Below are 22227 nucleotides of genomic sequence, written 5' to 3'. Positions count from 1 at the left end.
TAATAATTTTTTATTTAGAACGAAAGAATTTTTTTAATTTAAAAAATTTTCATTTTTTTATTTTGCAATAAATTATTAGGGTAAATAGCGAAAAGATTTGTTTGATAATATTAATTCTTGATGATAATGTATTTGTTTTGTTGAAAAGAAATATCGAGAACAAATCAAGCAAGATAAAAACCAAATTCTGAATCGGTACCCATCTTGGAATGATTCCAAATCAAAACCATAAGGAACAAAGACCCATTGGTCGAATTATTGATAAACCAGCTAGTGTCCAAGACCATAGATTCTGAATAGAAGCAGTCAAACACCAGAGCTTAAAAATATAAATATAAATAATTTCATTTTATATATAAATTCAGATTTATGTAATTTTTTTTAATTATTTTTATTTTTATTTTGGATTTTTAAATGAGAATCGGTTGCTGGCTGGTAACCTTCTCCCCCTATAAAATAAGCAATATCTACGAGACTAATAAGCACGTAAAAAAAATCAGCTCGCCTATAAATTGACAGCAACCACCTCTCTCAAATCGCTAATATAATCATCAAAACCATTGATTTCAATATGGGTTCTGGAGGAGACGCCGATTTCAAAGTGACGGTGGTCAGGAAGGAGGTGGTGGCCGCAGTGCTGCCGCTGCAAGAACACTGGCTTCCACTCTCCAACCTGGACTTGCTCCTTCCTCCACTTGATGTTGGTGTTTTCGTTTGTTACAAGTTAAGGAATCAAACGGTGAGTTTTGGGTCCATGGTTGGGGTTCTGAAGAAGGCCATGGCTCAGATTCTGGTGTCCTACTATGCGTTTGCTGGTCAGGTTGTGGCTAACCCTTTGGGAGAGCCTGAGCTGCTTTGCAACAACCGTGGCGTGGACTTTTTTGAGGCTTATGCTGATATTGAGCTTAAAGAGCTCAACTTGTATAACCCTGATGAAAGCGTTGAAGGTAAACTCGTGCCTAAGAAGAAGGATGGTGTGCTTTCTGTCCAGGTCTGTTACCTTTAACTGTTTTTTTTTTTTTTCATCTAATATTGAAAATAAATTTAATAATTATTAAATTAAATATATTTATATAAAAATGTGTCACCTAAATTAGTAAAAAGTATACTAATTAGCATAAATAATAGTTTTACTAATTTTTTTTAATAAAGTAACTGTGGGATCCAAAGAAAACTTTTTATTATTTCAAATTGATGGTTATTTAGAAAATATTTCAATAATATAAGGACTTGAAAACATATCCTCGTTGCCTTCGGTTTAGAAAAGAAAATTAGTCATAATTATATCCGGAATTAATTTGAGTTAATTTTGAATTTAAACTATATCTTATAATTATATACAGAAAAACTTTCTAATTAGTTAGTATGATAAAAAAATTCACTAATTGATTATTTAATTTTGAAAAATATATTAAAACGTGTTTGATATTTTAAAAAGTCTACTAATTAGTTCTGTTTATTTTAATCGTTAAATATTATAAAAAAATTTAAAATATCCTTAATATAGAAGGATTAATTAGTCAATTTTTTATAAAATTAAGAGATTAATTAATAAATTTTTTTCAAATTATAGGGACTAAATAATAAAACACTTAATATAAAATTAACGGTCTAGATTTTTTAGAACATATATTTTTCAAAATTATGGAGTCAATTAGTGAATTTTTTTATATTATATAAATTAAATAGTAAATTTTATATATATATTCATAAAAATATTGCTAGTAGAATGTTTTTTATTAATAAATATGATAGAGAAGCCATTTTTTTTGTTTCATTTATATAAAAGTGTAATTTTTTTGAATTATTATACATAAATAATCTTATAAATATTAATAAAATATAATGATCGGTTTATATTTCACTTTAAAAAATATTTAAATAAAAACAATTGATCAAGTCATATAAATAAAGTACTTTGCTTGTGAATTTATCATTATCTAGAGTGCAAATTGATGTGAAAGAAAAAGAGATTAACATTGACCAATTAAAAAATCTATATCTATCTAGATGGGTTGATATTTTCAAAGAAAAAATTATTTAATCAGTATCATAATTTTTTTCTTATTTTTATTATGGAAAATGAGTAATATTCAAGAATATAATATTTATTTATATTTTTAATAAAAAATTTCAAAAATGTTATTTTTTTTAATCATCTCAGGGCTAGTGCATTCAAAAGAAGATAGAATTATAATTATATATTAACGCGTTTACCGTAAGAAACGCAATAATCTAAAAAATTCATACCATCACTTTTAGTTTTTGCGTGACTAATCAACCAAACTATCTTTTTCTAATTGAAAAAAAAACTTAATTTTCTATTATAATGATCTTTCTTGCACTGAAATCTCAGTTCATATACTAAAATGAAACAAATTTTCAGGCAACAGAACTGAAATGCGGTGGCGTTGTAGTGGCATGCACATTCGACCACCGCATAGCAGATGCATACTCGACCAACATGTTTCTCGTATCATGGGCAGAGGCAGCTCAATCAAAGCCACTATCAATCGTTCCATCCTTCAGACGATCTTTGCTAAACCCTAGACGTTCTGCTGGTTGCTTGGACCCTTTTCTAGACGAACTCTTCATACCCATCTCCTCATTTTCACCTCCCAAAGATCAACCAGACGATCATCTTGTAAGTCGCATTTATTACGTTAAAGCCCACGAGCTTACTCGACTACAATCGCTTGCCAGCTCAAATGGGTACAAGAGGACCAAGCTTGAGTCTTTTGGTGCATTCTTGTGGCAATTAATCGCCAAGTGTGCTATCAAAAATAGCACAAAGATATCAAAAATGGGGATTGTTGTGGATGGAAGGTGTAGGTTAAGTGATAAAACAACTGCTGGGAAGGCAATACCAACGGCTACATATTTTGGAAATGTGCTTTCACTCCCATATGTAAGCAAACGAGTTGAAGAACTTGTTGAAAATCCGATGAGTTGGGTGGCAAACACAGTCCATAATTGCTTGGAAAAAACTGCGACAAAGGAGCATTTCTGGGGGCTGATTGATTGGGTAGAGGCTCACAGGCCAGAATCTGCAGTTTCTAAAATATATACTAGCAGTAGAGATGATGGACCAGCGTTTGTGATCTCGTCAGGGCAAAGATTTCCAGTTTCGAAGGTGGATTTTGGATGGGGTTCGCCGGTTTTTGGATCTTATCATTTTCCATGGGGAGGCACAACCGGATATGTAATGCCGATGCCAAGTCCGGAGGAGAACGGTGACTGGGTTTTGTACATGCACCTATTTGGAGAGCAACTTGAGTTCTTGGAGACTGAGGCTGCTCATTTTTTTAAGCCCTTGAATTGTGATGATTACATCAACTAGGTTATCGTTGTCGTGTTTAAGAAACCATTTATTAATGCATATATCATTATCGAAGTTGGTATTATCCGTTTAATCAAACAGGACATTATCAATTACGCTATTACAGTGACAAAAGACAAAAATTTTAGTTTTTTTTTTTTTAGTTTAACCAGCGAGTCCATGTGGGCCCGACAGCTACCTGCACGCTTCAACCATATATAAAGGTTGGTATTGAAATGTTGGGAGGGCCGGGGTTGCCCTCTTGCAAGGAAAGCCACACCTCGAGAATTTTTTTGTTTTTTTTTTCTATAATTCGATTTATTTTAAAATTATATTTTTTATATTAATATTTTTTAACTGTGTTTATACTTATCACTGAAAAAAATATTTTCTTAAATTTATGATATTAGAAAAAAACATGATGTACTTGAAAGCATATAAAAAAATTATTATTAGGTGAATGTTATGAGTCATTCTTGCTAATAATTGAATGTAGCTTAGTGTGTCCTATAATATTGTCATTGTTAGGGCTTAATTAGGGTTGTTGAGCTGTTCCCATCTTGCCCTGTTTTTTACGTTGTCAATGCCCGAAAGATAAGAATTGGACCAACCCCCTTTATATTTATTAATAAAAAAAAAATTCTCACAAATGATTTTTTCATTTGGTAAATAATATATCAATTTCGTATACTATAATAATGAGTTAATTTATTATCAAAATTAAATTTAACAAAATGATTTAATATTATTCAATTAAAAAACATTAATATAGTCGATTATTCTTTTGTGTAATGTACATTGTTTAAGGATTTTTTTGATTTTCCAAAGCTAAGGAGAATATCATTAAAAGAAGACTCGCATAGGCCCAATGCTTTCAGAATATAACCCAAGTATGTTCGAGCCCATAAACAATTCTAAGATCCACTCAAATTTGGACAGAAAACTTATTATAAACAAAAAACAACACGTGTTAAGTTTCTAACGTTATAAAAGGCTTGTAACAGAAACTTTCATCACTTGATAATTTGAGATTATATGTTAGAGTTAAATTGAAAGAGCAACCAAAGGCAAAGGGCATATAATCCAATATCGATCTCAGGATACACAAATACACAATGCATAAGTTCAGATGTGAAGACGATAAGTAGGAATGGCGTGGAGATGGTTGGCCCTTGAAGTCACTAGACTGAACTCCTCTGTCATATCCAAATCACTTGGCACCATTTCATTTGGGAGCTCCCATTTGAAGCAATGCACCAGCTGCGCCACCACCAGTCGAACCACAGTCATCCCCAGTTGAATTCCAGGGCAGCCCCTCCGGCCTGAGCCGAATGGGAGAAGCTGAAAGTCCCTTCCTCTAATGTCTAATTTGCTCCCCATGAACCTCTCTGGCCAGAACTTCTCTGCATCAGTCCAAGCTTTTGGATCTCTTCCAATTGCCCATGCATTTATAATAACATGCGACTTTTTGGGTATGAGAAAACCATCAATAATAGCGTCTTCCGTTGCTTCATGAGGGAGTAGTAATGGAGCCACTGGATGGAGTCTGAAAGTTTCCTTTATAACCATCTCTAAGTATTCCAAGCTCTCTAAGTCTGATTCCTCCACCATTCTTTCCATCCCAACTTTCTCTTCCAACTCTTTCTGGACTTTCTTCATTGCTCCAGGGTGTTTTATGAGTTCAGATAATGCCCACTCTATTCCCTTAAAGTGGGAGGTCAGGTCAAGGGTTCGAGCAGTGGGGGAGGCGACCTAATTTCCCAAGGGAAATTTGGGCCAAATCCACTTGGGGAAGGATGCGTTTGACGAGAACCCAAGGGGACAAATCCTGCCTGGAACCCGTGAGGGTGAAGGGATGTTAAGAGCTGCTCACAGTGGCTGGGCCCAGAGGAAGGTCACGGGCTGTGAGCGGTAACAGTGCCGGGGATCACGTCCGGGCTGTTACATTGGGACTCTCCCATTCCCTCTTCCGACATGCTAACTCCCAGACTACCATCCCTTCTCTGCTCTACATCCATATCATCCCCCATGTCCTCTGACATTCCTCCCTGAACTATTCCCCTTACTGATCTGCTTCTACCCAGATCCAGAGACCTTCTAGGGTCTCTTACTGCTCTTTCTCTGTTAGACTGATCAAGCATAAATTAGCCACATTTTTATTATCTTTTTTATTGTTTATTTACACATTTTTTAGCTTAATTTATGGTTTTTATCTTGTTTTTACAGAAAAGGAAGAAATTGGGAAATTGGAGAAAAAGTGCAGAAAATTGACAGAAAAGTGATTGGGTCAGTGATTTGCCCAGTGATCTGCCTAGATCAAGTTGAAGCAGAAACCTGGAGGCAACAGGCAGAAGTGATATGGGCAGTGATTTGCCCAAGACACTCGAAGACACTGGCCAAATCACTCGCAGAGACAGAGAGGACTGACTCACAGAAAAGTGATTGGGTCAGCGATTTGCCCAATCACTCGAAGAAACTGGCCAAATCACCGGGCAAATCACCTTGACAGCAGAAACTTGACAGCAGAACGGGAAAGACAGCAGAAAACAGAAATCCGAATTTTTAGAAGTCCAAATCCAACTCAATCACTATCAATACAAATCCAAGAGCCACGAAAAGGACTTCTCATCCAAGGAATTCCAATTGCAATTAAATTCAACATCAAAAGAGGAGTGAAACACCAAATCAAAAAGGGATTTTGAAACCCTAGATGGATGGAATTCTGCAGCTATAAAAAGAGAGCCTCCAAACCAGCAAAGAGGAGCTTCTTATCAGCAACTCAACTCGCCAGAAACTCTCCAGCATCTTCCTTTTTCCTTTCTTTTCATCTTTTGTGTACTTAGTCCACCATGAGTGGCTAATTTCCTTCCTTTCTAGTTGAAGTTGGTGAATTTCAGATTTTGTGATGAATTGGGAGATTTAAATCTCCATTGTCAAACTTCTATTTATTTTCAATATTTATGCAATTTGAGCTTTCCATAATTATTACTTTGCTTTTAGAATCAATAAGGGCCCATTGCTTTTAAATTGCTTAAGTAATATTGTTTGAATGATTTAGGTCCGTAATTGCTTAGGTTATTCAAAAACACATTTAATCAAATTGCATAATCTAAACTTGACCACGCGGTTGGCAAGGATAGAATTGGGTTTCTCTAAGTCTTAATGCAATCAATAGTTGTTCGATGCTATAATGCCCCAAGGACGTTCCTTGGCAACTTGTTGATTAGTGTTTGATTAGCGAACGTTTCCTAATCAAACTAGAACTAAGGAGGAATTTGGATTGTGAGAAGCGTCTTCCACATCCTAAACTAATTTATTGAGATAAATAGGAGTATTAAAGAATCAATGATCAATTCTAAACAATCTGAAATAAGATCCATACTTCAACTAGAAGCTTTTCTCTTATTGATTTACTCATCTTTAAATTATTTGCTTGCTATTGTTAATTAGCTTTAGTACATCTTCAACACAAAACCCTCCTCTTTTATTTACTTGTTATTTACTTGACCTAGTCATTATTAGGAAAATCATTGGTGTCAATTCTCTGTGGTTCGACCCTATTGCCACTATCTACAAGTTTATTGTTGATTGTCTAATAGGTTTATTTTTGACGGCTTCGACAACCGCTTATCAAAAATTGGCGCCGTTGCCGGGGAATTGATCTAACTAACGTATTTTCCTTTTATGACCAGGGCTGATTTACAAGCATGGCTACAGTAAGTATGTCTTTTCTCTCTTCTCAAATTTCTGAACTAACCTCTGTTGTGAGAAATTATGGTCAAGCTCGACAAGTTCAACAACTTCAACAAGCACATGCATTTGAAGGATTCTATGGACAGCCAAGACATAATCCCTACCTTGACACATACAATACAGGTTGGGGAGACAATCTAAGCTATGGCTATGTTAGGACAGACCACTACCATGACTACCAAAGAGATCTGCAATACAATCCATGTTGGGGGGACAATCCGAATTATGGCTATGCAAGGGCTTACTACTACCAAAACTATCAAGCCCAAGCACCACCTCAAAACTCCAATATGGAACTTGAAGAGATGGTAAGGAAATTGGAAATTTCTGGAAAAATTCTCCAACAGAAAGTGGATCAAGCGGTCAACTCAATGAACGCGCACATATTAAGAAGAGAGGAAGAGCTTCAAGATCTATGGGACGATGATGAGAAAACAGACCAAGCTGCTGAGTCTGCGGCACAAATCACCACTGCAGAACCTGCTGCTGTCCAAAAATCAGCACCAACCGAAGCTCCTGCTGCAAAAACAGCACCTGCTGTCCAAAAATCAGCAACCTCAGAAATTGCCCCCACTGAACCAGAAGTTGCTGCACTTGCTGAAACTGCCAAAATTACACCAGAAATTACAGAATTTGCTGCTGTCCAAGTTGCTGAAAATAGAGACAGCAACTGCTGTCAAACTGCCACAACCACTGCTGCCCGCAAATCAGCACCAGCCGAAGTACCTGGTACATCCCCTGCTGCTGTCCATAAACCAGCAACTGCTAGAAGTGCCCCAACTGAACCAAAATCTGCTGAAATTTCTGAAACAAACCAGCCCCCTGGACAATCCAACACAACCAGATTGCTAGCACATGTAAGTTGTTGTTTGCCCTCCCAAACTGAGATAAATCCAAGGCAAAATGCTAGTGCCATCACATTGAGGATTGGAAAGGAATTGCAAGACAATAGGGCTGAAAAATTGCAAAAACAGGCCATGGAAGAAATTCTGCCAGAAAGTGATCAGGGCAGTGATTTGCCCAATTCACTAGTAGAAACTGACCCGATCGCTGGGCAAACTGAGCTGTCCAGCAGTGATTTGCCCAAATCACTAGAGAAGGCAGAGAGTGATCTGCCCAAATCAACAGACCAGGCAGAATCCATTCAAAGGCAGAAACAACAACTTATGGAGAAATTCAAGGTACCTCCTCCCTTCCCAAAGAGATTTGCAAGATCCCAAAAGGAGAAAGAGGAAAAAGAGATATTGGAGACACTTCGCAAAGTGGAAATCAACATACCCCTACTTGATGCTATCAAACAAATACCAAGGTATGCTAAATTTGTAATACCCGGCTAGACTCCGGTATCGGAATTCCTACCGTCCGGTGGAATTTCGGATGTCGGGAACCTCTAGAAGGGTAAAAACATGTTTTGTAAAATGTTTTCATGAATTTTAATGTTTTAAGTATGAAATTAAATGAGTTTTTGCATGAAAATAGCATTGGAGGAAAATCCAGGTTCGGCCGCCGAAAGTCAAGTTCGGCCGCCGAACGTGCATGCGTTTTGGAGGCACGTTAGGCCCCCGAAAGCATGAGTGAGGGAAGTCCAGGTTCGGCCGCCGAAACTCAGGTTCGGCCGCCGAACATGGCATGCATGCGGAGGCACATTCGGCCCCCGAACGTGGCCTGGCCAGCCACCTATAAAAGGGTCCCTTGGGTCCGCACGGGCGAGCTTTTTCTCCCCCGTTGTCGGCCAAGGTGAGTCTCCGCCACCCCTCCCTCGATCTTGAGTGTTTTCCTTAGATCTTCCATGATTTTCACGGGTTTTAACTTCTGTTTTGAAGATCAGTGAGTAAAGAGCAAGTTTTGGGTACTTGGAGGTTCAAAGAGCTCAATCTCTCCATCTCCAAGCTAGGATCGCCTTTCCTCTCGTTTCTTCAAGAGGTAAGCTCGGATCCACCCTTGTTATGTGTTTTAAACAAGCATTAAGTTGTTTTATGGGTAGAGATGCATGTTTAGGCTTGTTGATGAGTTTATGGGTTTTGATGTTTTGATGAACAATGTATGTTGATTTTTGTGTGTTTGAAGTGTTGTAGTTGGGGTATATGCTAGTTTGAGACCCCTAGGTGTAATGTATGATATGTATGCATGTTTTAGAACTAGTTTTTGCATGATTTGAGGTTTTGGGAGGCAAGGGGTTCATGTGAACCAAGTTTCTGCCCTTCTGGCAGAAACCAGGTTCGGCCGCCGAAGGGAGTTTCGGCCGCCGAACCCCCTTGTGGAGGCAGCATTCGGCTGCCGAAGCTTGCCCCCGAAAGAAGACTTTCGGATCTGTCTGGGAGTTTCGGCCGCCGAAGGTGCCGCCGAACCTGCCTGACTTTCGGCTCTGGAGGGACTTTCGGCCGCCGAACCTGCCGCTGAACCTGCCGCCGAAAGTGCCCTGTTCAGCCATTTCTTACATGTTTTTATGTGATGTTTTCATGATGTTTTAGGGGGTTTTTGGGGAGTATTTTATAGTTATGTTCAGGTGTGTTTGGTCCCTCATTTGAGTCCACCTGTGTAGGTTCGGACCCGAGGAACCGAGGACCCCAGCAGTGAGTTCAGCTGCTTCGGTGTTGTCAGAGTCAGCCAGAGGTGAGTGGAACTAAACTCAATCTTTTAAATTAAATGTTTTATCATGTTTCATGCATCATGATTATGCAATAGGATGATTGCATTAGTATTCACGAATATGTCGCATTGCACCGATTGTTGTTGATGTGGGTGAATGTTGGATGACCCAATTAGTCCATGATAGGAAGACCAGGACCCCATTCTACGGCCTGGCACGATTGTGGGACTCGAAGACCAGGAGTCCAGAGGAGGCCCTGGGATAATGGTAAGTAATGTATGTATGACAGGAAGACCAGGACCCCATGCTACGGCCTGGCACAAATGTTAGCTTGGACTAATTGGTGACAAGTTCACCCAACCCTTATGTGAATTGTCTGTGTTATGATGCATTTCATTAAAGCATAGTGTTAATATGTTTTATAGTTCAGCTCACTGGGCTTTTAGCTCACCCCTCTCCCTTTACCCCCAGGCTTGCAGGTACAGTATAGTGCGGGAGTCCGGATAGAGTAAAGAAGTCATGCTTATGTAGTAGCTAGCAATGGACATGATCAAATTGTAATGTAAAAGTACAGTATAGTTATGTAATGAGGTTTATGGATGTTAGTGTGTGCTTGACCATAGAATGTTGTATCCCTTTTTATTACATGATCTTAGAGATTTTTATGATACTTATGTAAACCAACTCAGCATATGTTTTGTCACCCATTGGGGACACTGATGAGATCCCACAGAGGGATCAATGTTATGTTAATGTTATGCACAGGTTGAGTTTGGTTGATGTTCATGGAAAGAAAAGTTTTAAATTTTATGTATGTTGTGGATCATGTATGGGATTATACAGGTTTATAGGTTATATGTCTGGCTTGCTACGGGTCCCGGCGGCCTTAAGCCGATCTGGATCCTAGCGCCGGTAGCGGTCCGATTTTCGGGTCGTTTCAGAATGGTATCAGAGCCCTAGGTTCATATGGTCGGACCTAGAGTGTCGAGCTCATAGATGTTATAGAAGGTCAAGCACAATAGGAAAAGATCATGTCCACTAGGATAGGATGTGGAGTCCTGTCTTGCATAATGATGTGAAATGCCATGATAATATGCATGTGCATTAATGATATGCTATGATATGTGATGTATGTGATGCGGGTTCATGTGTGCTCACATGAACCATATGATGCTAATGTTGCTTGTGATGTGCACTGTTTTTCAGAAAACAGGATGAGAGGAACTCGTCGATCAGCAAGATTGACTTGAGTACCACCTGAGGATGAGGGCATGTGCGCCCGTCCTCCAGCATTGCCTAGGGCAATGTCTAGTAGTTCTAACTGAGAAAGAGCAGCAAGAGACCCTAGAAGGTCGTTGGATCTGGGTAGAAGCAGATCAGTCAGAGGAACAGTTCAGGGAGGAATGTCTGAGGGCATGGGGGATGATATGGATGTAGAGCCGAGGAGGGATGGCAGTCTGGGAGTTGGCTTATCAGAGGAAGGTATGGGAGAGTCCCAAGGAGGCACTCAGGCCTCGGGATTTGTACAGCCACCTCACTACCCACATTTCTCACAACATCCCGGGTATTCGATGGGAGGTACATCGGATTACCCTAGTTTTACCCCTTATCCCACACAGATGCCATACCCACCATACTACCCACCATACTCTCAGTACCCAATGTATCCACCTCCACCCTACTATCCAAATCCAGCAAACCCTACCTCCGAAAATGTTGCACCACCTGCAGAACCAGCAGCCCCAGTTGTTCAGCCACCTAGACCTAGCTCAGCCAGTGGGAGCAAGGTTAAGATGACAGACTACATGAAATTGGGTGCTCCTCAGTATGAAAAAGGGGATGACCCATTTGTGTATCTTGAAAGGGTTAAAGTAATTACAAATGAGATTGGGGCTGATGACAGTAGAGCCATTCAGATGGCCGGGTTCACGCTTAAGTGCAAGAAGGCACGGGAGTGGTTCAAGAATTATGTGAACCCGAAAGTGGACAGCATGACTTGGGAAGAGTTTGCAAACGAGTTTGCAGGATGGGCTTTTCCCGATAGTTCAAGGGAGCTGAAGATGATAGAGTTTGAACAGTTGAGGCAGATGGATGAAATGAGTGTGGAGGAGTACACCGACAGATTTATGGAGCTGTTGCCTTTTTCTGGACAGAGTCTGGACACAGATTCAAAGAGGTCAAGGAGGTATGTCATGAAACTCCATTCCAGGTATTCCTCCTTGATCCAGTCAGTGGACAGGGAGAGCTTCCATGCCATAGTAGATATGGCCAGGAAAATGGAGGCCAGTGCCATCGTTCAGGGGACAGTTAAGCAGTCAGTGGCACAGTCTTCCGGTTCTAAAACTCCGGGTGGGGGAAGATTAGATCCCTCTACCCTGAGTGCAGCAGCTTCAGGCAGTAAGAGATGGGGTAAGCCCAAGGGTAAGAAGAACAAGTTCTGGAATAAAGTCAAGTCCAGTCTGGGATTTGGGAGTGGCTCAAGCTCTGGTGCGGATAATGCAGTTTGTGCGAGGTGTGGTAAGCCACACAGGGGAGTATGTCGGTTTGGGACGAATGCCTGTTTCAGATGTGGTCAGGAGGGACATATGGCTCGAGATTGTCCAAGAGCAGTCCCGATGGCTCAGTCCCAGCAGACAGCTTCAGGCAGTGTGGCGCAGCCAGCAGCTCCAGCCATGACTCAGGCCAGTGGCAGAGGCAGAGGGAGAGGAGCAGCCTCTTCTTCAGCGGGTTTCAGAGGTGAAGGTCCATCAGCTCCAGCACGGATCTTCACAATGACACAGCAGGAGGCATATGCATCTAACACCGTGGTGGCAGGTAACTTAATTATTGGTTGTTCGGATGTGTATGCCTTGATGGACCCTGGTGCATCTCATTCTTTTATTGCTCCGAGAGCCGTGGGGAGGTTAGGTCTGATGACTTCTGGGTTAGAGTGTCCTCTCTGGGTCAGTGGACCCAAGTGTGATCCATCTGTGGCAGAGTCAGTCTGCCAGTGTAGTCCTGTGTTTGTTGAGGGAAGATGCTTGTCCGCCGACCTAGTAGTTCTAGATTTGACAGATTTTGACTTCATTCTAGGGATGGACTGGTTATCTAACCATGGTGCTACCTTGGACTGCAGGGACAAGGTAGTCAGGTTCAGAGGTCAGGATGGGTCTGAGGTTGTCTTCAGAGGAGACAGGAGGGGTACACCTAGAGGTCTGATATCAACTCTTCAGGCTCGTAGGTTGCTCAGGAGGGGATGTCAGGGGTATTTGGCTCATGTGAGAGAGCTTAGCAGTCAGGTCAGAGAGCCCGCCTCGGTGCCAGTGGTTAGAGAGTTCTTAGATGTGTTCCCAGACGAGCTGCCAGGTTTACCATCTGCTAGGGAGATAGAGTTCAAGATAGAACTGATGCCTGGAACTCGACCGATCTCTATCCCTCCCTACAGGATGGCGCCAGCAGAATTGAAAGAGTTGAAGGAGCAGTTGCAGGAGCTGGTAGACAAGGGCTTCATCCGACCGAGTACCTCACCCTGGGGTGCTCCGGTTTTGTTTGTGAGAAAGAAGGATGGATCCCTTAGGCTTTGTATCGACTACAGGCAGTTGAACAAAGTCACTACCAAGAACAAGTACCCATTGCCAAGGATCGACGATCTATTCGACCAGCTAGCAGGAGCGGGTTGTTTCTCCAAAATAGATCTGAGGTCCGGGTATCATCAGTTGAGGATCAGGGAAGAGGACGTACCAAGGACAGCTTGTAACAGCCCGGAAACCGGTACACCTCTTGTAACGGCCCCAAACTGTCCGGCACTAGGATCCAGATCGGCTTAAGGCCGCCGGGACCCGTAGTAAGCCTCTAGACATCCTGAACTCTAGGTATAATCCCATACAAGATCAGCATTTTCAGAAAACCTTTAAACTTTTTCTTTATTTCAGCTTGACCTATGTATAGAAACATAGAACTTCATACTAGATGAGTCATCAAGCTAGCTGTAAAAACATATCCGCTTTGGGTCAAGGGATTGAGACCCTTTCTTCCCTCACGGCCATACATGCTTCAAACCATTTAAAACATTTCATATAACTTGAAAACATTCTTAAAACATTTCTTTAACTTTCATACTGATCCTGCAAAACCAAGGGATTTACCAACACTAGGCAAAGCACAACTCTATACTATACATCTCACATACTTTTCTTAACTTGGCTCTATCTCTTATAACATACTCATTACTCTTTCCATTCATCATATTCTTTATATCCATAAGGACCATACATCAAGTTCATCTATCATGTCCATTACTAAGCTAAACAAGCATACAAAACATACATAGCATTACATAACATATCATCTCTTTAACAACTTCCTTACATAACATCCACTACAACCATAGACATACATATCAAGCCTTACTCAAACGTAAACAGAACATAGCTAAGCTATTACAACCAAACATGGCAACCCATGCTTGAACCTCTTCTTTCCCATAGCTCTATCTGACTTACTCTGGCTTACTTACTCTGGCCCTGCAAAACTGGGGTTAAGGGAATGGGGTGAGCTACAAGAGCCCAGTGAGTAGAAACAGAGAAAACAGTTCATTAATTATGATTTCATTTTATTATTCATCATTTATTTTATTTTATTATTCATTATTTATTTTATTTCATGCTTTCATGAAATGCGTCATATCACAACGAATACACATCAAACATTTCTTCCCCGCTTGAGTTCACGCTAGCAATCTCTTCCTCTTGCGGGTGATTTTAGAGGGTTCTCGAAACGTCCTTCCCCTCAGGGTTAGACATGACCCCAACATTCCCTCTGTCAAAAACTTGGCCCCGAAGGAGCTCTCATAGGGCTTTCCTACATGTACTTGCCCGACTGACAAAAACTCATTGACAGACTTGTGGGCTATTGAGGTCGCCTTGGTCCACCCATCACATCATATACACAGCAATTTATGCAATGCGTCATATTCGTGAAACTAGTGCAATCATCCTATTGCATATAAACATGATGCATGCATATGCTTTAGGCATTTGAATTCCTTAAAATAAAAGATGCATTAGACATTTGATTTCTTAAAAATAAAGATTAAGTTTAGTTCTACTCACCTCCTGGCAGACGCTGACAGACTCTGCAACTGCTAGCACTACCGGCCTCCTTGGTCCCTCGGGTCCGATCCTACACAGGTGGACTCGAATGAGGTGCCAAACATACTCTAAACAACTCATAAACATACCCCCAAAAACCCCTCTAAACATCACTAAAACATGCATAGGAAACACCCAAGAAACGGCTGGACAGGGCACTTTCGGCGGCACCTTCGGCGGCCGAAAGTCCCTTCCAGAGACGAAACTCGGGTAAGTTCGGCGGCAGGTTCGGCGGCCGAAACTCCAGGACAGAAACGAAAGTCCCTCCTTCGGGGGCACGTTCGGCAGCCTAAAGACTGCCTCCCATGCAGGTTCAGCGGCCGAAACTCCTTTCGGCGGCCGAACCTGGTCCCCTCTGGACGACAGGTCCGATTCTGCCAAGCCAAAAACCAAACTCAAATATACCCAAATCCTCACATACTCTCTCCCAATCATGCATACTCACTCCCACAAGCATAAAGGAGCATAAACTAACATAAACTCCTCAACACAAACATCACATAACATACATTGGGTATAAAACCCACGTAAATCTTAAACATGCATTTCTACCCAAACTCAACCATCAAACTCTATAAAACTTACTTAAAACTTCATTAAACATAAGGAAAAGCAAGGATCTACACTAACCTCTTGGAGATCGAGGGTTGGTGTGACCCGAACCTTGGAGATGTGGAGGAAACTAGCTCCGGGGTCTCCAAGCTCCAAATCCTTGATCCAAGCTTAAAACTCTTCAAAACCAAGAATGAAACTCATAAAAACCATAGAAGATGAAGGAAAACGTGAAATCAACCAAGGGAGGACATGAACTCACCTAGGCACGAGAATGGGGAGAAAACTCGCCCATTTTCGGTCTGAGGCCTTTTATAGGCGACCGGCTGAGCCACATTCGGCGGCCAAACTAGCACCCTAAAGTCCCCCATGTTCGGCGGCCGAACTTGAGGTTCGGCAGCCGAACCTGGTTTCTGCCCAACTCAACTTTCGGAAGCCAAAAGTCCATCCGAAACCATCTCATGTTCGGCGGCCGAACATCACCTTCGGCGGCCGAACCTGGGTTCTTCCTCATTGGCCTTCTTTTCTTCAAAACTCAATTCATTTTCATTTAAAACCATGAAATCATGTGAAAACATTTTAGAAAACACATTCTACCCTTCTAGAGAGATCCAACACCCTAGATTCCGCCGGAAGGCAGGAATCCCGATGCCGGATTCTAGCCGGGTATTACACAGCTTTCAGGACCAGATATGGGCATTTTGAGTTCCTTGTGATGCCGTTCGGGTTAACTAACGCCCCTGCAGCATTCATGGATCTCATGAACAGAGTGTTTAGCCAGTACCTGGATCACTTCGTTATTGTCTTCATAGATGATATCTTGGTGTATTCCAGGAATGCAGAGGAGCATGCCCATCATCTGAGGTTGGTTCTACAGACCTTGAGGGAACATAGCTTGTATGCCAAGTTCTCCAAGTGTGAGTTCTGGCTAAGGAGCATTTCGTTCTTGGGGCATGTAGTATCTGAGAATGGGATTGAGGTGGACCCCAAGAAGACAGAAACTGTGGCTAACTGGCCTAGACCCACTTCAGTGACAGAGATCAGGAGTTTCTTGGGTTTGGCAGGTTACTACAGGAGGTTCGTTCAGGACTTCTCGAAAATAGCAGCTCCTCTGACCAGACTAACCAGGAAGAATAAGAAGTTTCTGTGGACCGACCAGTGCGAGGAGAGTTTTGAAGAGCTTAAGAAGAGGTTGACTTCAGCACCAGTGTTAGCTCTGCCATCTAGTGATGCAGACTTTACAGTCTTTTGTGATGCGTCCCGTGTGGGACTGGATTGTGTGCTTATGCAGAATGAGAGGGTGATTGCTTATGCTTCTAGACAGCTGAAGAAGCATGAGTTGAATTACCCCACACATGACCTGGAGATGGTAGCAGTAATCTTTGCACTCAAGATGTGGAGGCACTACCTCTATGGGATTAAATGTGAGATCTTTACAGATCATAAGAGCCTGCAATACATCCTGAGTCAAAGAGATTTGAACTTGAGACAGAGGAGATGGGTAGAGCTGCTGAGTGACTATGATTGCAAGATTCAGTATCATCCGGGTAAGGCGAATGTCGTGGCAGACGCTCTAAGCCGGAAGTCACTAGGCAGTCTATCCCACATCACGGCAGAGAGGAGACCAGTGGTGAAGGAGTTTTATAAGCTCATTGATGAAGGTCTACAATTTGAGTTGTCTGGTACAGGTGCCTTGGTTACTCAAATGAAAGTGACACCCGTGTTTCTGGAGCAGGTGGCTCAGAAACAGCATGAGGACCCAGAGTTAGTGAAGATTGCCAGGACTGTTCAGTCAGGCAAGGACAGTGAGTTCAGATTTGACAATAGGGGGATCCTCCGCTATGGGAGTCGATTGTGTGTACCAGATGACATAGGGCTAAAAGGAGACATTATGAGAGAGGCTCATAATGCAAGATACAACATTCACCCCGGAGCCACCAAGATGTATCAAGATCTGAAGAAAGTTTATTGGTGGCCAGCTATGAAGAGAGAAGTGGCACAGTTTGTGTCAGCCTGCGAAATATGTCAGAGGGTGAAGCTGGAACATCAGAAGCCGGCTGGAATGCTTAACCCGCTACCTATTCCAGAGTGGAAATGGGAGAATATAGCTATGGACTTCGTAGTGGGGTTACCGGCAACGTCCAACAGATTGGACTCCATATGGGTGATTGTGGACAGACTCACCAAATCTGCTCACTTCATCCCTGTCAGGAGTGGCTATTCTGTGGATAAGTTGGCACAGGTGTATGTTGATGAGATAGTCAGACTGCATGGGGTTCCTGTTTCTATTGTGTCAGATAGAGGGCCCCAGTTCACCTCCAGGTTTTGGCGGAGTCTGCAGGATGCCATGGGTACCAGGTTAGATTTTAGCACTGCCTTCCATCCACAGACAGACGGACAGTCAGAGAGGACCATCCAGACCATAGAAGATATGCTAAGAATGTGTGTGCTGGACTTTGGCGGTTCTTGGAGGCAACATCTACCTTTGGTGGAGTTTGCCTACAATAACAGCCATCATGCTAGCATCGGGATGGCTCCATATGAAGCTTTATATGGGAGGAAGTGCAGGTCACCTGTTTGCTGGGAGGAAGTTGGAGAAAAGGCCTTGGCAGGGCCTGAGCTAGTAGAGATCACCAGCAGGGTGGTACCCTTAATCAGAGAAAGAATCAAGACTGCTGCAAGCAGACAGAAGAGTTATGCAGACATCCGCAGAAGGCAAGTGGAGTTTCAGGAGGGGGATCTGGTATTGCTTAAGGTGTCTCCAATGAAAGGAGTGGTTCGATTCGGGAAGAAAGGTAAGCTGGCTCCGCGGTACATCGGACCCTTTGAAGTCTTGCAAAAGATTGGGAATGTATCATACAAGCTGGATTTACCTGCTTCAATGGAGAGAATCCATCCGGTTTTTCATGTTTCTATGTTAAGAAAGTTCGTGTCAGATCCGGGCAAGGTTCTTAGTGAGCCTGATGTGGAGATCCAAGAGGATATCACCTATGTTGAGCAACCAGTACGGATCCTAGACACCCAGATCAGGAAGCTGAGGAACAAGAAAATCCCGATGGTGAAAGTCCTTTGGAACCACCACAATCTGGAAGAATGCACTTGGGAGACACGGGAGTCCATGCTCCGGCAATATCCTCATCTCTTTTAAGGTTAGTCTCTATGTGTTTTATGTGTATGTTATGTTGTTTGCTATACATGTGCTAGTTGAGGAACATTCGGGGACGAATGTTCTTAAGGGGGGGAGAATGTAATACCCGGCTAGACTCCGGTATCGGAATTCCTACCGTCCGGTGGAATTTCGGATGTCGGGAACCTCTAGAAGGGTAAAAACATGTTTTGTAAAATGTTTTCATGAATTTTAATGTTTTAAGTATGAAATTAAATGAGTTTTTGCATGAAAATAGCATTGGAGGAAAACCCAGGTTCGGCCGCCGAAAGTCAAGTTCGGCCGCCGAACGTGCATGCGTTTTGGAGGCACGTTAGGCCCCCGAAAGCATGAGTGAGGGAAGTCCAGGTTCGGCCGCCGAAACTCAGGTTCGGCCGCCGAACATGGCATGCATGCGGAGGCACATTCGGCCCCCGAACGTGGCCTGGCCAGCCACCTATAAAAGGGTCCCTTGGGTCCGCACGGGCGAGCTTTTTCTCCCCCGTTGTCGGCCAAGGTGAGTCTCCGCCACCCCTCCCTCGATCTTGAGTGTTTTCCTTAGATCTTCCATGATTTTCACGGGTTTTAACTTCTGTTTTGAAGATCAGTGAGTAAAGAGCAAGTTTTGGGTACTTGGAGGTTCAAAGAGCTCAATCTCTCCATCTCCAAGCTAGGATCGCCTTTCCTCTCGTTTCTTCAAGAGGTAAGCTCGGATCCACCCTTGTTATGTGTTTTAAACAAGCATTAAGTTGTTTTATGGGTAGAGATGCATGTTTAGGCTTGTTGATGAGTTTATGGGTTTTGATGTTTTGATGAACAATGTATGTTGATTTTTGTGTGTTTGAAGTGTTGTAGTTGGGGTATATGCTAGTTTGAGACCCCTAGGTGTAATGTATGATATGTATGCATGTTTTAGAACTAGTTTTTGCATGATTTGAGGTTTTGGGAGGCAAGGGGTTCATGTGAACCAAGTTTCTGCCCTTCTGGCAGAAACCAGGTTCGGCCGCCGAAGGGAGTTTCGGCCGCCGAACCCCCTTGTGGAGGCAGCATTCGGCTGCCGAAGCTTGCCCCCGAAAGAAGACTTTCGGATCTGTCTGGGAGTTTCGGCCGCCGAAGGTGCCGCCGAACCTGCCTGACTTTCGGCTCTGGAGGGACTTTCGGCCGCCGAACCTACCGCCGAAAGTGCCCTGTTCAGCCATTTCTTACATGTTTTTATGTGATGTTTTCATGATGTTTTAGGGGGTTTTTGGGGAGTATTTTATAGTTATGTTCAGGTGTGTTTGGTCCCTCATTTGAGTCCACCTGTGTAGGTTCGGACCCGAGGAACCGAGGACCCTAGCAGTGAGTTCAGCTGCTTCGGTGTTGTCAGAGTCAGCCAGAGGTGAGTGGAACTAAACTCAATCTTTTAAATTAAATGTTTTATCATGTTTCATGCATCATGATTATGCAATAGGATGATTGCATTAGTATTCACGAATATGCCGCATTGCACCGATTGTTGTTGATGTGGGTGAATGTTGGATGACCCAATTAGTCCATGACAGGAAGACCAGGACCCCATTCTACGGCCTGGCACGATTGTGGGACTCGAAGACCAGGAGCCCAGAGGAGGCCCTGGGATAATGGTAAGTAATGTATGTATGACAGGAAGACCAGGACCCCATGCTACGGCCTGGCACAAATGTTAGCTTGGACTAATTGGTGACAAGTTCACCCAACCCTTATGTGAATTGTCTGTGTTATGATGCATTTCATTAAAGCATAGTGTTAATATGTTTTATAGTTCAGCTCACTGGGCTTTTAGCTCACCCCTCTCCCTTTACCCCCAGGCTTGCAGGTACAGTATAGTGCGGGAGTCCGGATAGAGTAAAGAAGTCATGCTTATGTAGTAGCTAGCAATGGACATGATCAAATTGTAATGTAAAAGTACAGTATAGTTATGTAATGAGGTTTATGGATGTTAGTGTGTGCTTGACCATAGAATGTTGTATCCCTTTTTATTACATGATCTTAGAGATTTTTATGATACTTATGTAAACCAACTCAGCATATGTTTTGTCACCCATTGGGGACACTGATGAGATCCCACAGAGGGATCAATGTTATGTTAATGTTATGCACAGGTTGAGTTTGGTTGATGTTCATGGAAAGAAAAGTTTTAAATTTTATGTATGTTGTGGATCATGTATGGGATTATACAGGTTTACAGGTTATATGTCTGGCTTGCTACGGGTCCCGGCGGCCTTAAGCCGATCTGGATCCTAGCGCCGGTAGCGGTCCGATTTTCGGGTCGTTTCAAAATTTCTCAAAGAGCTATGCACCAATAGGAGGAAACTTGCTGAACATAAAAAGGTAAGTGTGGGGGAGTGTGTCTCAGCTGTCATCCAAAGGAAACTTCCAACCAAATGCAAGGATAGAGGAATGTTCGCGGTTTCATGCAAGATAGGCAACATAGGAATAAAGAAGGCCATGTGTGACCTTGGAGCTTCAATAAATGTCATGCCTCTTTCCATTTTTAACTTGTTGAATGCAGGTACACTCAAGGGCACCAGCATTATGATCCAATTGGCTGACCGATCCGTTGTCTACCCCAAAGGAGTGCTTGAAGATGTATTGGTGCAAGTGGACCAATTAGTCTTTCCAGCAGATTTTTATGTTATTGACATGGAGGAAGACAAGGGCAAAATCACCTCTGATATCCTACTTGGAAGACCATTCTTAAGTACAGCAAGAACTAAAATTGATGTGCATGATGGCACATTGACCATGGAGTTTGAAGGGGAAGTTATCAAATTTAATGTTTATGATGCCATGAAATTCCCCAATGATGTTTCTCCTGTTTATGGCCTTGATGTTATTGATGATTTAAGTCAAGAATTTTTTTATTTTGATCAAGAAAATTTACTTTATGATGGTCTTTGCAGGAAAGGGGAAGTGGACAGCAACATCACTGAAGCAGAAAAAACAGCAGACTGCTGTAACTTGCTGGATGTGGGTGATTTGCCCAGTGATTTGCCCACATCACCAGACAATCTGCTCAAATCACAGACCAAATCACTGGAGCAGACAGACTTGACAGAGAGTGATTTGCCCAGATCACCAGATAATCTGCCCAAATCACAGCCCAAATCAGACAGCAAGCAGACAGAAAACCAGCAGACAGAGGAAGCACCAGATCTGAAACCCTTGCCTAGCCACCTCAAATATGCCTACTTGGGAGCTGGAAATACACTTCCAGTAATTATTTCTAACCAGCTAAGCCAAGAAGAAGAGGAAAAGCTCCTTGATGTGTTGAGGAAGCATAAAGAAGCAATTGGGTGGACCTTGGAGGACATAAAAGGCACCTCAAGACCATTCGGTGGAGGCTCATCTCACCAGAATCAAAGACAAAATGCAAAGGATGGAGCACCTATTGGACCTGCTGGTGGACCATTTTCTGCCCCAGCACCGTGACAGATAGCGATTTGCCCAGTGATTTGCCCAGTGCTTGCCCAAATCACTGGCCAAATCACCCACAGGTCAGGAAGTCCCTTTCCCTTTCTTTCCTTAATTTTTTTTTTTTTATATATGCTTACACATTGAGGACAATGTTTGTCATAGGTGTGGGGGTATTACTAGGTTATTTTTTGCATTGATTTACATTGATTCCATCATTTTTTGCTTTCTACTTGTGTCTTTTTGTTTCTTTTTGCATCTTTTTGCCCCATGACATACACCACACATTTTTTTTTCTTGGCAC

At 42.4% G+C, this 22227-nt stretch overlaps 2 protein-coding genes across 2 annotated transcripts; one reads left to right on the top strand and one right to left on the bottom strand.

Moving 5' to 3' along the window:
- Positions 1-480: 480 nt before the first annotated feature.
- On the top strand, positions 481-3394 carry LOC110628024 (coniferyl alcohol acyltransferase). Its single transcript, XM_021774463.2, has 2 exons — positions 481-991; positions 2387-3394. Exons 1-2 carry the CDS (start codon positions 572-574, stop codon positions 3338-3340), a joined length of 1374 nt encoding a protein of 457 aa, XP_021630155.1. The 5' UTR covers positions 481-571; the 3' UTR covers positions 3341-3394.
- A 1050-nt stretch (positions 3395-4444) lies between these two features.
- On the bottom strand, positions 4445-4978 carry LOC110627654 (cytochrome P450 71AU50). Its single transcript, XM_021773999.1, has one exon. The coding sequence runs from the start codon at positions 4976-4978 to the stop codon at positions 4445-4447; it is 534 nt and encodes a 177-aa protein (XP_021629691.1).
- Between the last annotated feature and the right edge of the window lie 17249 nt (positions 4979-22227).

The sequence above is a fragment of the Manihot esculenta genome, chromosome 12 (assembly GCF_001659605.2).
Source record: "Manihot esculenta cultivar AM560-2 chromosome 12, M.esculenta_v8, whole genome shotgun sequence".
Taxonomy (NCBI): Eukaryota; Viridiplantae; Streptophyta; class Magnoliopsida; order Malpighiales; family Euphorbiaceae; genus Manihot; species Manihot esculenta.
The sequence above is the reverse complement of the archived record's forward strand: the minus strand, read 5'-3'. Positions and strand labels throughout refer to the sequence as shown.

Coding starts and splice junctions, on each gene's coding strand:
- LOC110628024 (XM_021774463.2), top strand. CDS start 572: ATGGGTTCTGGAGGAGACGCCGATTTCAAAGTGACGGTGGTCAGGAAG. Junction 992..2,386: donor ATGGTGTGCTTTCTGTCCAG/GTCTGTTACCTT, acceptor ACAAATTTTCAG/GCAACAGAACTGAAATGCGG.
- LOC110627654 (XM_021773999.1), bottom strand. CDS start 4,978: ATGAAGAAAGTCCAGAAAGAGTTGGAAGAGAAAGTTGGGATGGAAAGA.